Here is a 19,859-nt window from a genome sequence, read left to right on the forward strand (position 1 = left end):
CACAAATCCTGCCCCATGTTCCTTTAAAGGAACAGTGGCTACACTACCTGGACTTGGCAGAAAGAGGAAGCTATCAACGGCTGCCATCAGAGTCCTGAGGAGGCAGGTGGTCAAAAACCCTTGTCTGAATGCAAAAGACCTGCAGCAAGACTTGGTGGCAGCAGGCACTGTGGTTTCAGTTTCCACAGTAAGGGGCATTCTAAATGCTGAAGGGCTCCATGCCCGAACTCCAAGACGTACACCACTACTGACCCAAAAGCACAAGAAAAGTCGGCTCCAATTTGCTCAAAACTATATAAATAAGCCAAAAAGGTTTTGGGATTCTGTTCTGTGGAGCGATGAAACAGAACTGCAACTTTTCGGGCCTATGGATCAGCTGTATGTCTGGAGGAGGAAGAATGAAGCATACGCTGAAAAGAACACCCTGCCTACAGCAAAGCATGGCGGTGGCTCAGTGATGCTCTGGGGCTGCTTCGCTTCCTCTGGCACTGGAAAGCTGCAGCGTGTGGAGGGCAAGATGGATTCAATCAAGTATCAGGAAATCCTGGGAGAAAATGTCATGCCGTCTGTGAGGAAGCTGAAGCTTGGACGTCATTGGACCTTCCAACAGGACAATGATTCCAAGCATACCTCAATGTCCACCAAGGCTTGGTTTCAGAAGAAGTCCTGGAAGATACTAGAGTGGCCATCACAGTCGCCTGACTTGAACCCCATTGAAAATCTCTGGTGGGATTTGAAAAAGTTGCAGCACGCAAACCCAAGAATATTAGTGAACTGAAGGCCTTTACCCATGAGGAATGGGCTAGGATTCCTCAGGAACGCTGCCAGAAGCTGGTGTCTGGCTATACATCACATTTGCAGCAGGTCATAACAGCAAAGGGGTGCTCTACTAAGTACTAAAGATGCTTGTCATAAAGGGGTTGAGTAATTTTGAGACTGCAGTAGTCATTAAAAGTGGCATTTTGTGTTGGATTTGGAGAAACCATTTGTAATATTAGTTGTGTTGAGCTATTTAAATTGTTCTTGTTTGATTTGTTTGTTGCAAACAGCTGCTAGTTTGTACATTTTGCCAGTAAACCTAATTTGCAGTGGGGGTTGAATAATTTTGATTGCAACTGTATATATTATATTATATGTGTGTGTGTGTGTGTGTGTGTGTGTGTGTGTGTGTGTGTGTGTGTGTGTGTAACCTTTTTTTCATTTCAATTCTTAGTTACAGGTGGGGCACCTGGTAAAAGCCTCATTGAGATTAAAAAAATCTCTCTTTCAAGACCTGGCCAAGAAACAATGCAAGTGTGTGTGTGTGTGTGTGTGTGTGTGTGTGTGTGTGTGTGTGTGTGACTGTTCAAACAGGCCTTCCAAAGCTCAAGTCCCCATAGTGTAAATCAATCAATTTTAGTAGAGAGGACATGGTCTAAGGTTATGGTAAGAGTTAAGGTTATAGTAGTGGTTATAGTTATGGTCAGGGTAAGTTTTCTGGGTTTGCTATGTTTGACAGCGGAGGCTGTTGTTGCTCTTTGTTCCGTTGACTATTTTCTTATTAAACCAGCTCTGTTTGGTGAACCCACGATGCTCGCTGACATTGTTAGCATCAGAGTTTCATCTCCTGTGGGTTGCTGTTAGTGTGTCTCTTTCAACTGTGCCGTTGTTGTTTGTGCTTCTTATTTCCTCGCTCTCGTATTTTGTTGAGAGTGTAGGAGCAGAGCTGACTACAGGGATAAGCTGGTTAGGATTCACTCTACTTGCCCCATCATCCTTTGTGATGTTTCACTGTGGACATCGTAATATGTCAGTTTGGTCGACCTCCACGCTGCCAGGAAATGCATATAAGTCAATGAAGTCAATGCACTGTACTAAGTGTGTGTGTGTGTGTGTGTGTGTGTGTGTGTGTGTGTGTGTGTGTGTGTGTGTGTGTGTCAGAATAGTGCTTGTCTAAATAAGGCAAGGAAGGAGGACTTATCAACAGCTGACAGGAATACTGTCTCACACAGCCTCATCGGCCAGCTGAACACACACACACAGACAGAATCAGTCATTGTGGGATTTTTTTTTTAATCATAAATAACATTGAAAGACTGAGTGGGTGCAATCAATTGAAGATATCTCTCATTTGCAATGATTTGAGCAGTTAAGTGGGGCACATTTTTTTTAGTATGTGTGTAGGGACTACAAATGTCTTGTAGGGGTGTAATGGTACATGTATTCGCATGGAACGTCACAGTATGGATGTCACTGTTTGGCTGCAGTGATAAGAATAATTCGTCTGACTCAGTCACATGTCAGTAGGGGAGATGACCACATGACCGCTCAGATCCACAATCCAGTCCAGTCTGTGCATCTTAAAGCTGTTTTCCAACAAAAAGCAGAAGGAGAAGAAGCAGACACAATAAAACCGAAGAAGAAACTGTGACTGACTGTGTGCTGTGGTGACTTCATTGAGACACCAGAGCTAGGACCTTGCTTCTTTCAAATCAAATGTGGGAACATTTCTGAGAGTAGGTGGTGGATCGGACGAGGATTGTTTGTCAGTGTGGTACGACAGTTGTTCAAAAGTTAGTGAGTGGCACCTAGTCGAACACAAACGCATATTGGACGGCATCGGAGTCACCAGAGTGAGGCAAAATAAAAGATGGCGTTCGAGTTTGTGATACTTACATGTTTTGTTCAGCAAGATAATCTTCACAGATGAACACCACTTTGTGATTTTTGTAATGCAATAGAATAGGCTTTAAACAAACTACCCTGCGGTCACATGACTTCAACGCCATCACTGAGCTTCTTATTAAACTATAGTATTCACACTTTACGATAAATTCATCAATGTACAAGTTGTAAAGTCAGAGTTAGAATAGTTTGTAACTAAAGTGGGCCTGTAAAGACGGACTAGAGAGTAGATGAGTCTCCGTGTTCGCTGTGATGACGTTTAATGTCCCCGACAACCTCTGTAGTCTCATGTAGACACTTGTTAGCAACCGCTTACCATTTTTAACTCACGGAAGCACTTAATAAATCATACATGAAAATCTCTTGAGCTTGTTTTAACCACGGACCTTATTCCAGGCATTTGCCCAAAAACCTGTTCAAAAAACCCATTGACCCATTGGAGCAGTGGTTTGGCCATTGGGAGACACTTTTATCAGCTTTTCACTCAAATGAGAATGCCGGTCCACTTTAAAGGTCAGTTGCCACTAAAGGTTTAGCTTTTAACTCCTGGGCTAACCTCTTCACTTTAATCAGCTAGTGGCAAACAAGACACAGGAACCCAGCTTGGGTCTTGAGGAGTTGTGACACTTTTTCACTGGCTCTGTTCTGACACCTGGCTTGGCAATTCACTAGAAGCTCCGACTGTAACAAATCTGTTATCTCTACCCTACATAAAAATAGGAGTTTGAAAAGTGCCCAGTGGGAATGCCCTTGGTGTCATGTGTACCAAGTGCCTATGCTATTCCCATAGACAGGAGGGACATAGACAGGGTTGCCACTTTCTTGCATAATCCTAGCATGTAAAAAGCCAGTAATGGATGAAATAAAACCAAAATATGGCTTTGGTTGGGTTCAGAGCTCAAATTTGACTACACTAACCAGGGTCAGTCAAGTCAGGTCTTAAAGATACAGATACTGGCAGTACCTAAGTCTCAGTGTCAGGCATGTGCAGGACTACAACTCTTCTACCGCTACGTTACAACTACACTTCACTCTGACACAGTTTCTGTGGGTGGATAAAACTGCACCATGAAATTATTAAATGAGGCCTTTTGACCTTTCCTGACACATCTGTTATTTTTAAATCATCTGATTCTATCTAATCTTATATGAAATATTCTCCTCACTGTGATTTCACAAATAGAAAAAAAAATCGTTGCAGTACCAGATGCCACAAACCAGCAGTTTCATTCGAGATGGGTGAGGACACTGAAAATATTTAAAGGTGAAACTGAATAACCTTCAGCACAAAACATGTCAAAACAAATTTGTCACAAAATAAGAGAATTACCCACCTTCTGTTTCAATGATTTTTATAGATTTGTCAAGTTTGAGTGAAAACATTAAAAAATTATGTGAAATAATGATCCAGAACAGTGTTGCTTTTTATACATTTTCAGATGTCCAATTTTCTGGCCTAAGTAATTTAATTATTTGTCTTTAAAAAATGCTTAGAAGTGCTTTTACCGTGTACTTAACTTAAGTTACAATACCCCTCTAAACACACTGTACAGTCAGACAGCAGTGTTAACCTGAAACTCATCAGCAGGTTGTTAAAAGACAGGTAGTGAGGGTGTCCGCAGACTGACAGCCAGACTGGATGTCACTACTCAGCCGATAGTCAATCAGCCAGCTCTTTAAATTAACGAGTACTGAAGCGCTTTAGTGCGATTAATAATCTCATTAAATTTCAAAAATCTCTGTTCAGAAGTGTCAAGATTTTTTTTAAAGTCACTATCAAATGAACTGTACGTAGCAAAACAGAGCCAACCACACTTAGTTACTAAACTCACTCTATGTACTACTGTGTGTTTCTCCAGGACATCCCATGCCCGGGCCAAAGCAGAGGCTGCAGACCAGGCTGCACACTCAGCAAGTCAGGATTCAGATATTGCCAGAGCTGTGGCCAGAGAGCTCTCCCCGGCTTTCCATCAGCCAGGTACTGTAACAGCAGCAGCATAAAATGGCTGCCCCACTTATTGTCGACTGTACTGTTGAAACTTAGTAAGTCTAAGTTGACCAGGTTCATTTCCGGTTCGTTGTAGTTCATGTGTGTTTCTTGTTGTTTGTCCCTCTTCTGTTTCCTTGCTGATTGAATGCTAATCACGTGGAATTGTCCGGTCTTAATAAATGTTATTAAAGAGTACAGACGGACCTGCTCTGTATAGAAAATACCCTGAGATAACTTATATATAGGGCCGGGACTTTAACGCGTTAATTAAGATTAATTAATTACACAAAAATTAACGCGTTAAGAAAATTAACGCATTTTAATCGCACTTATTTTTGCACCGCGGAACGTTTCTCACTGGATGAGTTTCAGGCGTATTGATTATACTGGAGCACAATTATTTAACGAGTTAAAAAGCCACCGACACTGGCGCCCTGGCAATAGCAACATAAGCAAGACAGCACCGCTGTCCAGCTCCTCTCTCAGGCCGGCCTTGAAAGTCGTCAGATCATGTCTGTGACTGGACACATGAGGGCAGCTAGGGACGGCGCTCTGATCCGCCCTGGCAACATATAGCAACATAAGCAAGACAGCTGGACTTTAAACGTGTTACACCAACCACAGCACGCTGTCCAGCTCCTCTCTCAGGCCGGCCTTGAAAGTGAAAGTGAAAGTTAAAACTTTACCGAGCAATCCTTGTCGCTGCTGAATCATTGTGGGTGATTATTTATTATTTATTTCACTCGTAAGGCCGTGTAATAAGCGGGATAATGTATAGTTACATTACATTATCCCTTACTTACATCAGGCTGAGTTCAACAAATCAGTTTATGCTACTGTGATTTAAGTAGTTAAATACAGTAATCATCATAGTGTAGTGGCAGGAAAGACCATTTACCAAATAACGTGTTACTTAAACATTTTTCATTGTGCTGTGCTCTAAAAATAAACTAACAAACTAGTGTAGAGTCCTGTATAAGGAATGTTCAGCTTAAATTTTCCCCTTAAATTTAGGTTCTCGGAAATTGCATCTTATCAGGTAATCGTTAATCGATCGATAAGGTCCATTCCAAGGTAAAGTACCACCTTGAAAAAAAAATAAACAATGTTTTGTTGCTTAAAGGATAACTACCGTTTTTTACAACCTGGACCTTATTTCTAGCAAAATATACGTTCATTTACTCACCCAGATAACTTTGGTGTCATTTGAAGTCGTTGTTCGGACGAAATTAGATCCGGTGTAGCGCCGATATATCCATATAATGCGAGTAACGGGGCATCAACACACAGCCTCTATATAACGCATTATCTGCCACGAAACTAGTTAATTTCACTAATATTTTGTTACGATATTCTAGCGCTATTCCCCTCTGAGTCCGGGCTCGTCCGTTATCAACATCCGGGGTCAAACTAGCAGTAGCAGCTACAGGTAAACAAGCCGGGCTGTCGCGGGTGCGCGCGCAGCTCAGAGACGACATCTTCCAGGTCAGAGGTAGTAGATCAACCTACAGACCCCGGATGTTGACAACAGACGAGCCCGGACTCAGAGGGGAATAGCACTAGCATATCGTAACAAAATATTGGTGAAATGAACTACTTTCATGGCAGATAATGTGTTATATAGAGGCTGTGTGTCGATGCCCCGTCACTCGCATTATATGGATATATCGGCGCTACACTGGATCTAATTTCGTCCGAACGACGCCAAATGACACCAAAGTTATCTGGGTGAGTAAATGAACGTATATTTTGCTAGAAATAAGGTCCAGGTTGTAAAAAACGGTAGTTATCCTTTAAGCTTATGTATTCAGTCATTATTCAATGGTATACTAAAACCCATATGAAAAAAATTGCTTCTCACTGTTCTCAGGTCAAATATTTATATGCGATTAAAAATGCGATTAATTTCGATTATCTAATTAATTAGAGGCTTTGTAATTAATTAAAGTTTTTTAATTGAGTCCTGGCCCTACTTATATATAATATATATTGTGACCGTATATAATTGAAATTGACTTGGCTTGACATGACCAGGCAGGGGTATATGATGAGAGCCTTGACGCCTGTGTTCCCATGTGAACATGCTCACACGGCCCCACAAAGTCTGAACGCTACAGTAGCTAGGAAAATACCAATGTGGCGCACTTAACTGCTTACTTCTGCTAATGCAGCCTCCATTAGCTAGTTAGTTTAATTAGCCCTATATGCGCAATATCCGCTGACTCTGCCCCGGTCAGGGAGCTTGGAGCACTGGGGGAGTGTTGATCTTTTTTTACAGTTAGCACGGGAGCTTTAGACTTGACTCGGTTTTCAGGTCAGGGATGGGGTGGCTGGCAGGGAGCAGCACCAAGTTGGGCACCAGAAGTCGAGCCAGGTGAGCAGGCAACAGAACCAGGCTCAGCAGCCTCCCAGTGAACATGGCTGGAGTGGGACCGAAAACAGCCTCCAAGAAAAAATGCCAGTTTTTGACCCTCAGAATGTCTGAGTGGGGATGGCGGTGGGGTTAACCCTGTGATGCCAGGAGCCAAGCCTGGCAAGAAAACTACCTTGGTCAACCAACTGTCATCTACAAAGTCATTGTTGGATTCATGTGGAAGTGTACATCATCCATTGTGTTGACAAGTCCAAGAGTATTTGTTTTTGTGATGTTGGTAGATGTGTATTCCCATGTTTTTTACAAGGAGATTTGTGTGATGTTATACTGTGTTGAAATAACTTGCTGGTTATTGGACACATTCAAAATCATTACTGTTTTTCCTGTTAACATTGTCGCTGTTGCCTTTAACACATTCTTTTAACAGGTGGCTCGCTTCCAATGAAAGGCTGAATATTACCATGTTGTATTTCTCTGTGATGAAGCACAGTGGTTACCAACATTTCTTCCTTTTTTGTAACCATTAGTTCATCAGGAGTTAGCAAATCACTGATGTAGGCAAAAGCCCAAAAATTCAAAGCTTTAAAATCAAGCAAAATTTTTAAAATTGTAATTTCAGCAAGGCAGGACATAATACAGGATGCATCCTCAGTGCCACGCTTTATTGGAAAATACACCTGGCTCGTCAACTGTGTAGCAATGGAAATCAGAGGCATGTCTACACAAGATTTGCCACAGGGGTAGCATGTGAGTGGTTAAGAGAGGACCCAAAATTAATGGGACAGGAATCCCACAAAATAGAGGTTCACAAGAAGAGGAGGTATATACAAGCATTACAGAGAGGGACCTGTTTGACAGGCATGAGATGAACCCTGTGTAGCAGTCAAGATGAACAGTCAATGCACTTCAGTACAACACAGTTATCATTGTTCTTATACTCATCATAATCTTCCCAAAAAGTCCACCCAAACTTGTTTAGAAGAGAAAATGCATACTGTAAAAAAACCTGTTCAGTGTGAACATTATCACAGGTTCTCAGACTGAACTATCCAATTTAACTTTGAACATATACATCGTGCAATTGTGTGTACTGAAAAGAGATGCTCACAAGTCATTTTTTGCAAGTCCAAGTCAAGTCTCAAGTCTTTGAGCTGGAGTTCAAGTCAAGTTTCAAGTCTCTGATGGTTGTAATGAGCGTTCTGCCATCTGCTGAATGCCGTCCGGTCTACTTAGAACTAGGGATGGCTCGATGCAACTTTTTCATGTCCGATACCGATACCGATATTGCAACTTTGAGTATCTGCCAATACCGATATCAATCCGATACCGTCTTTTCTCCTGTTCATGTTAATAATACATATAATTTGTATAGACGTACTTTGCTTAATATGGACATCTAGAAACACCATGTTCAAACTGTGCAAACAAATATTCTGCTCCCCTAAAGGAAGAAATAAAATCCTGGGTTTCCCCCAGAAAACTTGTTAAGCCCAGTGGTAGGGTGGCCCACCAGCGGCCCACCGGTGCCCAAGCGTGTTTTTTTGTGTCAGGGGCCTGACCCTGACCATTGACTGATGGCAGGGCCCTATAGGTAACAGATTCATTAATGGAGTAGTAGAACTTAGAAGGAGTGATTCCATAAGGCTTTAAGATCAATGTTAAAAGTTGACTGGAAATTTAAAAATATTATCATTATCATGTGTTATTATAAGACATTTATGTAACACCAGGTCTTACAGATTGCACTCTTGAAATGCTGTTCAACCAACCACAAAAATAAATAAATAATAAAAATACTATTTAGATAAATAATATCAACTGTCTGCACTAAAAACTAAAAAACAACTGCCTGGTGTCTCCAGAGATTTTTTTTTTTTTCCTCAGGGATTTTTACAATCTGGAGTCACGTAAACATGACCACACGTCTTTGTGTCGCTAGGCTGTCACTCACGACGTTCTGTTTACACATGCTGCAGCGGCTGCATCTCTGTTTACGGCACGCGGCGCAACAGCACGTTGCGCAACTGCTGTTGCTGAGGCGATAGTGTCTTACAGCATGCCGCGGAAAGTGAAGTTGAGCATTTGGGCTTAGGTATCGGATCGGACGTTTTTTCCGATGGTCGATCCTGACATTTTGACAAATATCGGACCGATACCGATCCTTAGTGTCGTATCGAGCCACCCCTACATAGAACACTGCATAGTTATATCTAAGGAATTCAAAGCATGTACTGTATTATCATCACTCCTTTATCTATTAGCATACACATCAGCACTGATTAGTTGTTTGGTATATGATCACTTTAAACAGGCTATTGCAATGCAATATGAAAAAAAAAAATAACTGTTTTGCTTTGCAATATAAATACACAGCTACAGTAGCTAAATGCAAAACACTATTGCTGCCAAATTATCTGAAATATACTGCAAGTCCATGATATCATAACAGTGAAGAGTTTGGTTCAAAAAGAGATATCTACCTTTTGTGAAAATTGGCACCTTTCTTTGTGTGACAAAAATGATTCCTTGCATGAATATAAAACTCATGATGAAATATCATTGGAGTTATTGGCTATCTTAAGTCCTTTTTGTGTCCTTTTGTGTTTTGGAATGAAACCCATCAAAACTATGCATCAGTTCTAGGTTTACATGTAAGTAGCACACTGTACTAAACGTGTGTAGCAGCATCAGTTCAAGTCACTTACAATTAAATCAATTTGAAATGTAAAAAGACATGGTAAATGTCACGGGCTCTGACCAAGCCACCAACCCGAAGCACCAGTGTTTTAAGACCTGGGAACGAGACTCAACAATCCCAATCCCAAAAGACAGCATGTTATATATCTGCATTTGCTTGATGCTGTGTGCTCCATGTAATCCAATAAATCAGGGATTTAGGGATTTTTACTTAGGTGATGGTGAACATGATAACAGACATTTTTCTGTGAATATAATACCCAGGATGTAATAAACCAGAATTATCCTTTCATGCTAGGCCTGTCAACCAGTTTAACTTACTTCAGTCATTTTTCTGTAGCCACACTTATCTTTGCATTTATGCTATCCCAGGCCCTGACTACATACGGCAGAAATATAATGAGCCTGTGGAAGTGAAGGAGGTTCCTGTGGAGGAGAAAAAGGAGAAATCACCATCAGGAAGCCCACATTTCTACCGCAAAGGCACAACACCCAACCAGTCTCCGTCTCAGAGCCCAGGGCCCAGCCCCACTCCCTCACCCACTGCTGTTAAAAAGAGCTTTTTCACCAGTAAAACTCCTGCCACCATCGCTCCAGCTTGGAAAGACAACAAAACCCCAACAGCTGATTCTTTGACAGCAGGTAAGCAACTTGGGTTATTATTTATCTGACCAGCATGTCATTCTTATGATAAAATATCTGCAATATCAGCGATTAACAGCATCAACAGCAAAAGTTTGTGGTTTACAACCCTGATTCCAAAGAACTTTGGACACTGTGTAAAACAAACGTCGAACTTGCTGTAGTCTCGAATGAATCACCTGTAAAAGTTCGTGAAACCCAGGAAGTCCTGGAGCTGTTTACAGGACGTGGGTGTGGGACACTCCTCCATGGCTCGTATCTTGGCGGGTCTGGCTGAACTGGCCCTGTGCCACCACATAACCCAGGAAGTTGACTGCAGATGCATGAAACTCACATTTCTCCGGTTTGACAAATAATTTGTTTTTCAGTAGCCACTGGAGGACCAGTCGCACCTGTTGAGTGTGCTCATCCATGGTGCAGGAGGAGATGAGGATTTCATCAAGTACACAAACACGAACTGGTTAAGCATATCCCAAAGAATGTTGTTGATTAGCCCCTGGAAAACAGCTGGGGCAGGTGTCCAAGGGGGGTGTTGAAAGTAGTCTTCTCGGACACAGACCAGGTGATATGCAATCACAAAATGAATGCAATGCAAAAGGTAGATCGAGCTTGATGAGGTACTTGGGGTGGCACAGGGGTTCAAAAGAGGGGTCGAAGAGCGAAGTGGATACTTGCTTTTGATGGTTATGTCATTGAGTCCTCGATAGTAAATGCAGGGGCAAAGAGTCTTGTCCTTTTTCTCCACAAAGAAGAAGTGAGTGATGGGAGCAGTACGGTGGATGATGGTGGCGAGAAACTTTGCGGTCCAAGGCGTTTACCACTGGGTGAATCGAGGGCTTCAACGGGGATGTTAGCTTGTTCTACTATAGTTGAATCAATGAAGTTATCATCTGCTCTGGAGTCAACTAGAACGTGGATGGGGAGTGACTCACGTGAGAGAGGCAGGAAGGATGAGGCCATCTTTAAAGATGGAGTGGGAGTGGTTTGGCTCACTCTAGTGTGCTCTCTCCCACTAGCAAGCCTGCCCTTTTGGCATGTAGGGGCAGGTGGCGAGGACATGTCTAGGCTGACCACAGTAGATACTCAACTTGTTGAGATAGCTTTGTTGATGTTCTTCAGGGGATAGGCGAGTTCGTCCTAACTGCACGTGTGTCTCCGGGCTGCAGAGGGAGTTCCTGAGTTAGTGGTAGGGCAAAGAGGGGAGCGTTGTTCAGGGGAGGAACTGCGTGGGAAAACTGGGAATGGGGGTAACTAGCCTGCGCTGTTAGCCCTTTCTCTGTGCTGTCTCTCTAAGCCTGTTATCAACACGGAGGGCTAAAGAGATCATCCCTTCCAGAGAGTCTGGTAGATCTCAAGTGGCTAACTCATCCTGCAGGTCTTTGTTCAAGCCCTTTCCAAAAATCACCTTTAAAGCTTGCTCGTTCCAACTTTCTGAAAGGTTGAGAGATTTTCAACTCGAAGTCCTCGGAGTGGCTGCACAAAAAGGCAGAGCACCCTGAAAAAAGACGTATAAGGTCTCTGTTTATGTTACATTAGTATAGTTGTCTTCCCATAGTTTTCACAGCAGAGTTTGTTTCAACTATGAAAAGCTAGTTAGCAGCTACAAGTCAGGACAAAACAAATTAAAAGAGGTCTGATCTCAGGAGCTGCAAGCCACCGGGCAAAAAGTCAAAAATCACTGATTCTTGAGAAACTGGATAAAACAGGTTTCAATTTTGAAAATAAGATAAATGTAAGTACTAAGAAATCTAAAGTTATATATTGATAGAACAAGGTCTCAGCAATCATGCAATATTTCAGTGCAACCTCCTGATTTTGTACTTTTTTGTTTAATACGCTTTTTTCCTGTCATTACTTAGTGTTTGTCCTCAATGTCAGACACTGTAAAAATTTTATTTAGGCTTACATAGATTCAGAGCTGATGCAGTATTATGTCTACTCCTTTAGAAACTCTTACGTAATGCAACTTTTATAATAAGCAATTGATACACAAAATAAGAACATTGGACAAAAAAAAAATATTTTCATTTTAAAGAGAATTACTCTAATAAATCAGTTACACTTGAGGAACAGATTGTGAAACCAATTCGACGGTGTTGACATGGAGCTGTTGGTGGTCACTGAGGCCTAATTAAAACAATCAATTCCAACAATTTTACCACTAAAGTCAATGTTGCATTGATTAATAACTTGTAACAACATTTGGTATATCAATGAATGCTCTGATGCCTTGAATCCATTCATGCCCTTCATCAGGGCATTAATGCTCAATCATTATTATTATCAGACTGCCTCTGAATCCTTTCAGACTATCAACCAAAACCATGGACTTCCATTGTAAGCTGAACAGTCATTGCTTTTCATTTAAGTTACATTACTTTGATTACGTTTTCAAATGAGAATTGCAGAGCATGAGGGTGGTTTGACCCATGATTACCAAGTACTCATGTACATGCTGCTGATGTGATCCCATCACAAGATTTCTAGATTGCTCTTTTTGCCAGTGCTCTTCAGGCTGGTTATCTACGGAGCCCCTAAAGGGACATGGGGGGGGAAAAAATTTAATTGTTCTTGTGCTCACGCGAAAGTTTCTCGTGAGCACAAGATACTTTCTCGTGAGCACGAGAACCTTATCTCGTGCGCACAAGAAATCTTTAATTTTGTTGTTTTTTTTCCCCATGTCCCTTTAGGGGCTCCATAGTTACCTCTTTAATTATCCCCTAAAGTGTATTTTTCAAAGCTCTGATCTTTTGAAATTTTGGGCATCTTGCATGTTTTGGTATTCTCTTCTTCTTTTACATCACCCCTCTACAGATAGCTGCTGTCTCACCATAACTGCCTTAAATAAACAAATGAAAAGTAAGAATTCAATGGATTTACCATTCACTTAGTGACTATGAAGTTAATTATGTTTAATTTGGTAAGACTTTGGTGAAATCTTATAAAATGGTTGTGAAATGGTGCAACTACGTTCATTTATAGTGTTAGTTATTGAGGGTCACATTCATGTTGGGGGTACGTAGGCCTGTTTGTGGAGGAAAAAACAGAGAAATCATGTTTATTGTAAATAAAGAGGTTAACATGAAACATTACAAGCCATATTAATGTTTATTGTGATCCGGAATTATATTCAAGGCCCCATTTAGGGATGATTTGGATGTTTTTGAGTTGTATACAGGAGCCATCTTGTTTTCTCTCTGTTGCTTGATGCCTCTGGCTTCTTTTTAAAATGCATACATTTATGTGATCATTTAAAACATGGCTTTCTATACAAAAGAGACGATGTTGACATGTCATGGTTGTGACAGTAGACCAAGCAATAAATATGTTAAAAAAATACCAAACTTCTAGCAGCTTTTTTGAGTTTGTTGCATTTAGCAAACATGGAGGGTGGAAAGGAGGTCCTCGGGAATATAGTTGACCACGTTGGTGTCTGATTTTATTGCTTTTTCATAAATATTTGACGGTGTTGACAAAAACCTGAGATACTTTTTGTCTTCCCACAAAATAAGATTAAATATTGTTGAAAAGTCACTGCTTTTAGTTTTAAAGGATAAGTACCGTTTTTTACAACCTGGACCTTATTTCTGGCAAAACATATGGTCATTTACTCACCCAGATAACTTTGGTGTCATTCGGCGTCGTTCGGACGAAATTAGATCCAGTGTAGCGGCGATATATCCATATAATGGGAGAGACGGGGCAGCGACACACAGCCTCTATATAACGCATTATCTGCCACGAAACTAGTTCATTTCATCAATATTTTGTTATGAAATGCTAGCGCTATTAGCCTCTGAGTCCGGGCTCGTCTATTGTCAACATCCGGGGTCTGTAGGCTGATCTACTACCTCTGACCTGGAAGATGTCGTCTCTGAGCTGCGCGCGCACCCGCGACAGCGCGGCTTGTTTACCTGTAGCTGCTACTGCTAGTTTGACCCCGGATGTTGATAACGGACGAGCCCGGACTCAGAGGGGAATAGCGCTAGCATTTCATAACAAAATATTGATGAAATTAACTAGTTTCGTGGCAGATAATGCGTTATATAGAGGCTGTGTGTCGATGCCCCGTCTCTCCCATTATATGGATATATCGCCGCTACACTGGATCTAATTTCGTCCGAACGACGCCGAATGACACCAAAGTTATCTGGGTGAGTAAATGACCATATGTTTTGCCAGAAATAAGGTCCAGGTTGTAAAAAACGGTACTTATCCTTTAAGATGTTTTACATTCTACTCTTCAAATAGTTTTTTCTATTTTTTCTTTTCTACTTTATCGACGGTGATATGTTGTAGTTTCTTTCTTGTGACAAATGTACTTATTGTAAGTCGCTTTGGACAAGAGTGTCTGCTAAATTCCCTAAATGTAAATGTACATTTTACATGATTTTTTCACAGTTTTTGTCAAATTGCAAAAGTTGAAAATTCTTTTTGGGACAACTGGTTTTGTGGGTACTGAGCTGACATATAATCATATGAAATTATAAACAAACATTGTAAAAATTTTACACTTGTGTAAAAGACCCACAGATGATCAACCATGATTATTTCAAACAAGAAAATGTTATTCATTCTCAACGGAATTTGCACTGTTTGCACTGTCCCACTTCTTCGTGGGACATGTTTTGCCAAAGTCTCAAGACTCAAGTCTCTTTTTTTTCTCCATGTCCTCCTCGCAGGCATAACAAAGGCAGCATCAAAACTGGAAGTGAGGAAACAGGAGGCTCCTCCAGCATTCAAAAAAGAAGTTACCCCCACAGGTAGCAGTTACCCCAGCAATGGGCAGATTCACTCCGAGTACCACGGTTACCACGTCAAGGCAGATGTCAAGATTCTGCCACCTGAAGAACCAATCTGTGTTGACGATGACTTCCATCCATCAAGCCTTGCACGTTTGCCGCCACCTGCCAAACCGATTCAGGCACCAGCACTAAAACCCCTGCCAGCCCCAAGCCCTTCACCAGTTCCACCAAAAGAGGATGCCAAATCACCAGAGCCTTCCAAGCCAAAAAGACAGGAATCAACTAAACCAAAGAACCTCGCAGAAACCAAGAAAGCTAGTATGGAAATAGCTCCTGAAATTGCAGAAGAGGAGTCGGTGAGTTTCATTAAGTTACTAACAATGTCTGATTTTGATTTTGATTTTGATTTTAACTTGTAGCTTTGAGTGCAGAAATCACCTGATCAAATTTCGATTAGCATTAAATCATTCATACTCTGAGCCCCGGTGGCAGATGGTTGCCAAGATGGTTGACCTTGCAGAGATGGTGCCTTGATTGCCCGTGTTTAATTCTGATAGAATTTGGATGTGGTACAAATAAGAGAGCTCTAACTTCATTGAATGCAGGGCTGAACCATTTAAGGAAAGTAACTAATTGCTAACCTGTATTATAATTTTGATTTAAATTGAAATTATTTTCTGTAAAGTGACAACAAGATACGTTTATATCCAACAGACATATATTGTTTCTACAAAACAACAAATAGGTAAAATAATGGAGGTGCATGTTAAAACCAAATGACTCCTCAGTGAACTTTTTTAGTTTTCTTGTGAAAAGTGACAGATTACCACATTAGTGTTGTACTTGACATTTCTCATTATTTTCAAAATATAATGTATTTTCAAATTGTCATATGTATTTGTAACTGCTACAGTTACAGTTACAGTTAGTCAAAATACTTATATTGTTAAGCCGATATATCAGATATTATTAATAAAATAGTATTACATTAGAAACAATTGCAAAATATGAGTGAAAAGTTGAATCTTCGAATTTTCGGAATAGCTCAGTATTTGTTATGTCTTAATTGATAGCATGCAGTTGACCTGACATGGAGGAAAGTCAGTGTCAGTCTTGACAGAATTGTGTCAAAGCTTTGAGGTGTTTGGGCTCATTATCCTGCCGCAGTATGAATCCTTCTCCACAAAGGTCAAACCAGAGGGTGGAGCATGTCTCTGAAGAATGGAGTGGTGCTTCTCCTCCGTCAGGGTGGAGTCAGTTCTGTGCAGGAGTCTGAAAACATCTTCCAGCAGTGTGGCTTTGAAACACTGTGGTATCATTCTCTCTCCTGTTGGTCTCCTTACATACACCCCTCTGTTACTGACACTAATCTATCACTGGGATTCATCAGTAAACAGACTTTTTTCGTCATCCACTGTGAAATTCTGGTATTTCTTAGCCCACCTCAAGTGTTTGTCCTTGTTTCCTCCTGAGAAGTGGTTTAGAAACTGCTGCTCGTCCTCTGAGACACTACAAGACAGCTTCTTCTGACAGGACGACTGCTGATTGGACTCTTGTGTTGTTTGTTCAGTCAATCCTGTATCTGTGATGAAGTTGATTACAACAAATTTTTCTTGTGTTTCCACAGGGCCCGAACTCGATCTTGGTGGCTTTAGTGATGTTGTTGAACGTAGGTCTAGCAATCATTTTTGTGCATTTCCTCACCTGACCAAATCTGAACTCAGGTAAGAATTTCTTTGAAGTTCTTAGTTCCAAAAAGAATCTGCTTGTCCAAAAGTTTATACATTGCACAGAGTCAAACACATTAAAATAATTTCCATGTTTAAAACTTTTTACATATATTCTTTTGCTTAATTCATGTATGTTCAATCTTAGTCAGAGCTACATTACTCACACTGTTGCATTTTATCTATGCTTACTATGCCAGGAGTTTTGTAAATAATCCCACAGGATGTATGAATGTATGCCTTGTGCTGTGATAAACAGGTGAGAGGGGAAAATGCACAGCAGCTAATCTGGCTGTGACCCTCCGCTGGAAATGGGTTGAACGGGGTTAGAAAAGAAGACTATCTGACTCCTCTGAGACACATAAGATACATTATAGCCTCCATCATTTCTGGATATTAATAACCTAGTGCAATGCATGCTGGGAAGTATTAACTTAATTTGATGAATTAAATAAATAATCCATTGGACATGTGGGTCACTGAACTGATGGTTGTAAATTCTGAAATTGATAATTACACTTGAAACATACAGTCATGTGTCAAATGTTTCCATCCACTCATAAAGAGCATGTTCATCATGTCAGTCTTCAGTTCCTGTGATTTCTACAGCTCTCATGTTTCTGTGATGAATGAGTGGAACACAAACTACTTTGTCACAAAAACATTCATGAAGTTTGGTTTAGTAATGAATTTATTAAAGGTCTTCTGAACATGTGACCAAATCTGCTGGATCATTAATATACATACAGTAACTTGAACAATCACTTCTGGTGATTATAGAAAGTTGTGAATCAAATGTTCTTTGTAGCATCTTAACTTCTTCTGAGTGATTCTGATTGATACCTGCTGGTGACTTTTCTGGGGCCATTTTAATAGGGCTGTTTGATACAGCCATTAGACTCAGCCACAAACACTACAATGTGAAAGCATTGATCTGAAATAGCTCATTATTGATTTTAACAAGTCAGGAAAGTCACTTGGATCCATTTCCAAGCAGTTACAGGTCCCAAGATCAACTATACAAACAACTTTTTGTAAGTATAAACTGCACGGCACAGTTGTGTCACTGCCACGATCAGAAAACACAAACTATCACCTGCTGCTGAGAGAAAACTGGTCAAGATGGTCAAGAGTCAACAAAAACCACCAAAAAGATAGTCTGCATGAATTAGAAGCTGCTGGAAGACAGGTGTCAGTGTCAGCAGTCAGGTGTGTTTTACATCAACATGAGCTGAGAGGCTGCTGTGTTAGAAAGAAGCTCTTGCTTCTTGTTGGTTCTTGTTGTTTGCCCACAATGAGCATCAATATGTTTGGAGGAGAGAAGGTGAGGCCTTTAACCCCAAGAACACCAAACCTACATGGGGCTGGTAGAGTTCTGCTGTGGGGCAGTTCTGCTGCCAGTGAATCTGCTGCTCTACAGAAAGTAAATGGAATAATGAAGAAGGAGGATTATCTCCAAATTCTTCAGGAAAACCTAAAATCATCAGCAGCAGATTGGCTCTTGGGTGTAGTTGGGTGTTCCAGCAGGACAATGATCCAAACATACATCAGAGGTGGTAAATGAACGGATCAATCAGACCAGAATTGAGGTGTTTGAATGACCTTCCCAAAGTCCTGACTTGAACCCCATCAGAACATGTGGACTGTGCTGAAGAAACAAGTCTGTGCCAGGAAGACAACAAATTTAGTTGAACTTCACAGATTCTGTCAAGAGGAGCGGTTAAAGATTCAGCCAGAGGACGACCAGAAGCTTGTGGATGGAGATCAAAAGAACCTAACTGAGGTGAAAATGGCCGAGAGACATTTAACCAAATATTAGAATTACTGTATGTATATTAATGATCCAGCAGATTTGGTCACATGTTCAGAAGACCTTTAATAAATTCATTACTGAACCAAACTTCATGAATGTTTTTGTGACAAAGTAGTTTGTGTTCCACTCATTCATCACAGAAACATGAGAGCTGTAGAAATCACAGGAACTGAAGACTGACATAATGAACATGTTCTTTATGAGTGGATGGAAACATTTGACCCGCGACTGTATCTTATTACACTGAGTTAATTAGAGCTGAACAGTTAATCAAAATATTATCAGAATTGCAATATCACTAAGTGCAATTTCCAAATTGCATGGAGCTGCATCTTTTTTTTTTCTTTTTTTTTTTTTTGAAGGTAAAATGTGTGACATCAGCCTTATGATGAAGTGCTGTAGCACACGCAGCATCTGTTGCATGTCTGACCATCCTGCGAGAGGGATCGGGAGGACAGAGGGTGTCCTACACTGTACAGACTGTAAAGCCCACTGAGGCAATATGATTGTGAGTTTAGGCTTTATAAATTAAATTGACTTGACTATGGCTGCAGAGATGTCCGGACCCACAAATCTTGTTCTCCAATTGTCAGAACGTGTGTTTGTTCAGTTCAGATCCCAACAAATCATCAGGATTTTATCAGTATTTCTCACAACAAAAACATTGACTTCCAAAGGCCATGATAGTTTTTTGGGGGGGGACATTTAACCCCCAGTTTCCACTTGGCCTGTCATGGCCACTTTACGGTCGCCGTAGCTGTTCGTGGCTGTTCTAGACAATGCTAGCATTTCCACTGGCTGCACCACGGCATGTTTCAGCGTTGTCCCAGAAGCAGCCAAGTCTATTTTTGATGTAAGCAGAGCGCAGCTGCATCGGTCTACATAGAGCAGATCAAGCCAGACAGGAAGTCAGGGAGAGGAACGGCATAGTGCATCTGGCCAATTTTCAAAATAAAGCACCCGGTGCTGACTAGGGATCTACAGCAAACAAAGTTGAAAAAATTAACAATACGAAACAATTTAGCTACGAAATAATATAACTACGAAGCCTACTCAAACACAGTAGAAGCACAAAAACCAAAGACAAATGACGAAATGAAAGCAGTCTTCGCAAGTCAACAACATCAGGCAGGCATGACCCTCCACTTCTGCCGCGCCCAGTGGGATATGAAGTGACATGGAAGACGCAACAAAACAGCAGCACATG

General features: G+C 41.0%; 1 protein-coding gene across 4 annotated transcripts in view; it reads left to right on the forward strand.

Annotated features, from left to right (window-relative positions):
• Positions 1-19,859, forward strand: part of LOC311265990 (junctophilin-1-like) — a 64,455-nt gene that overhangs the window by 34,389 nt on the left and 10,207 nt on the right. The window contains exons 3-6 of one of the 4 annotated variants that reach the window (XM_084368173.1): positions 4,524-4,642; positions 10,098-10,367; positions 15,050-15,468; positions 16,740-16,836. In XM_084368173.1, coding sequence (XP_084224299.1) covers positions 4,524-4,642; positions 10,098-10,367; positions 15,050-15,468; positions 16,740-16,820 — 889 coding nt within the window. In that variant the 3' untranslated portion in view covers positions 16,821-16,836. Of the gene's footprint in view, positions 1-4,523; positions 4,643-10,097; positions 10,368-15,049; positions 15,469-16,739; positions 16,837-19,859 lie in introns of those variants that run through there. The other 3 variants (XM_084368176.1, XM_084368175.1, XM_084368174.1) reach the window with 3 other exon arrangements.

Source organism: Pagrus pagrus (genome assembly GCF_965226575.1).
Source record: "Pagrus pagrus genome assembly, chromosome: 12".
Taxonomy (NCBI): domain Eukaryota; kingdom Metazoa; phylum Chordata; class Actinopteri; order Spariformes; family Sparidae; genus Pagrus; species Pagrus pagrus.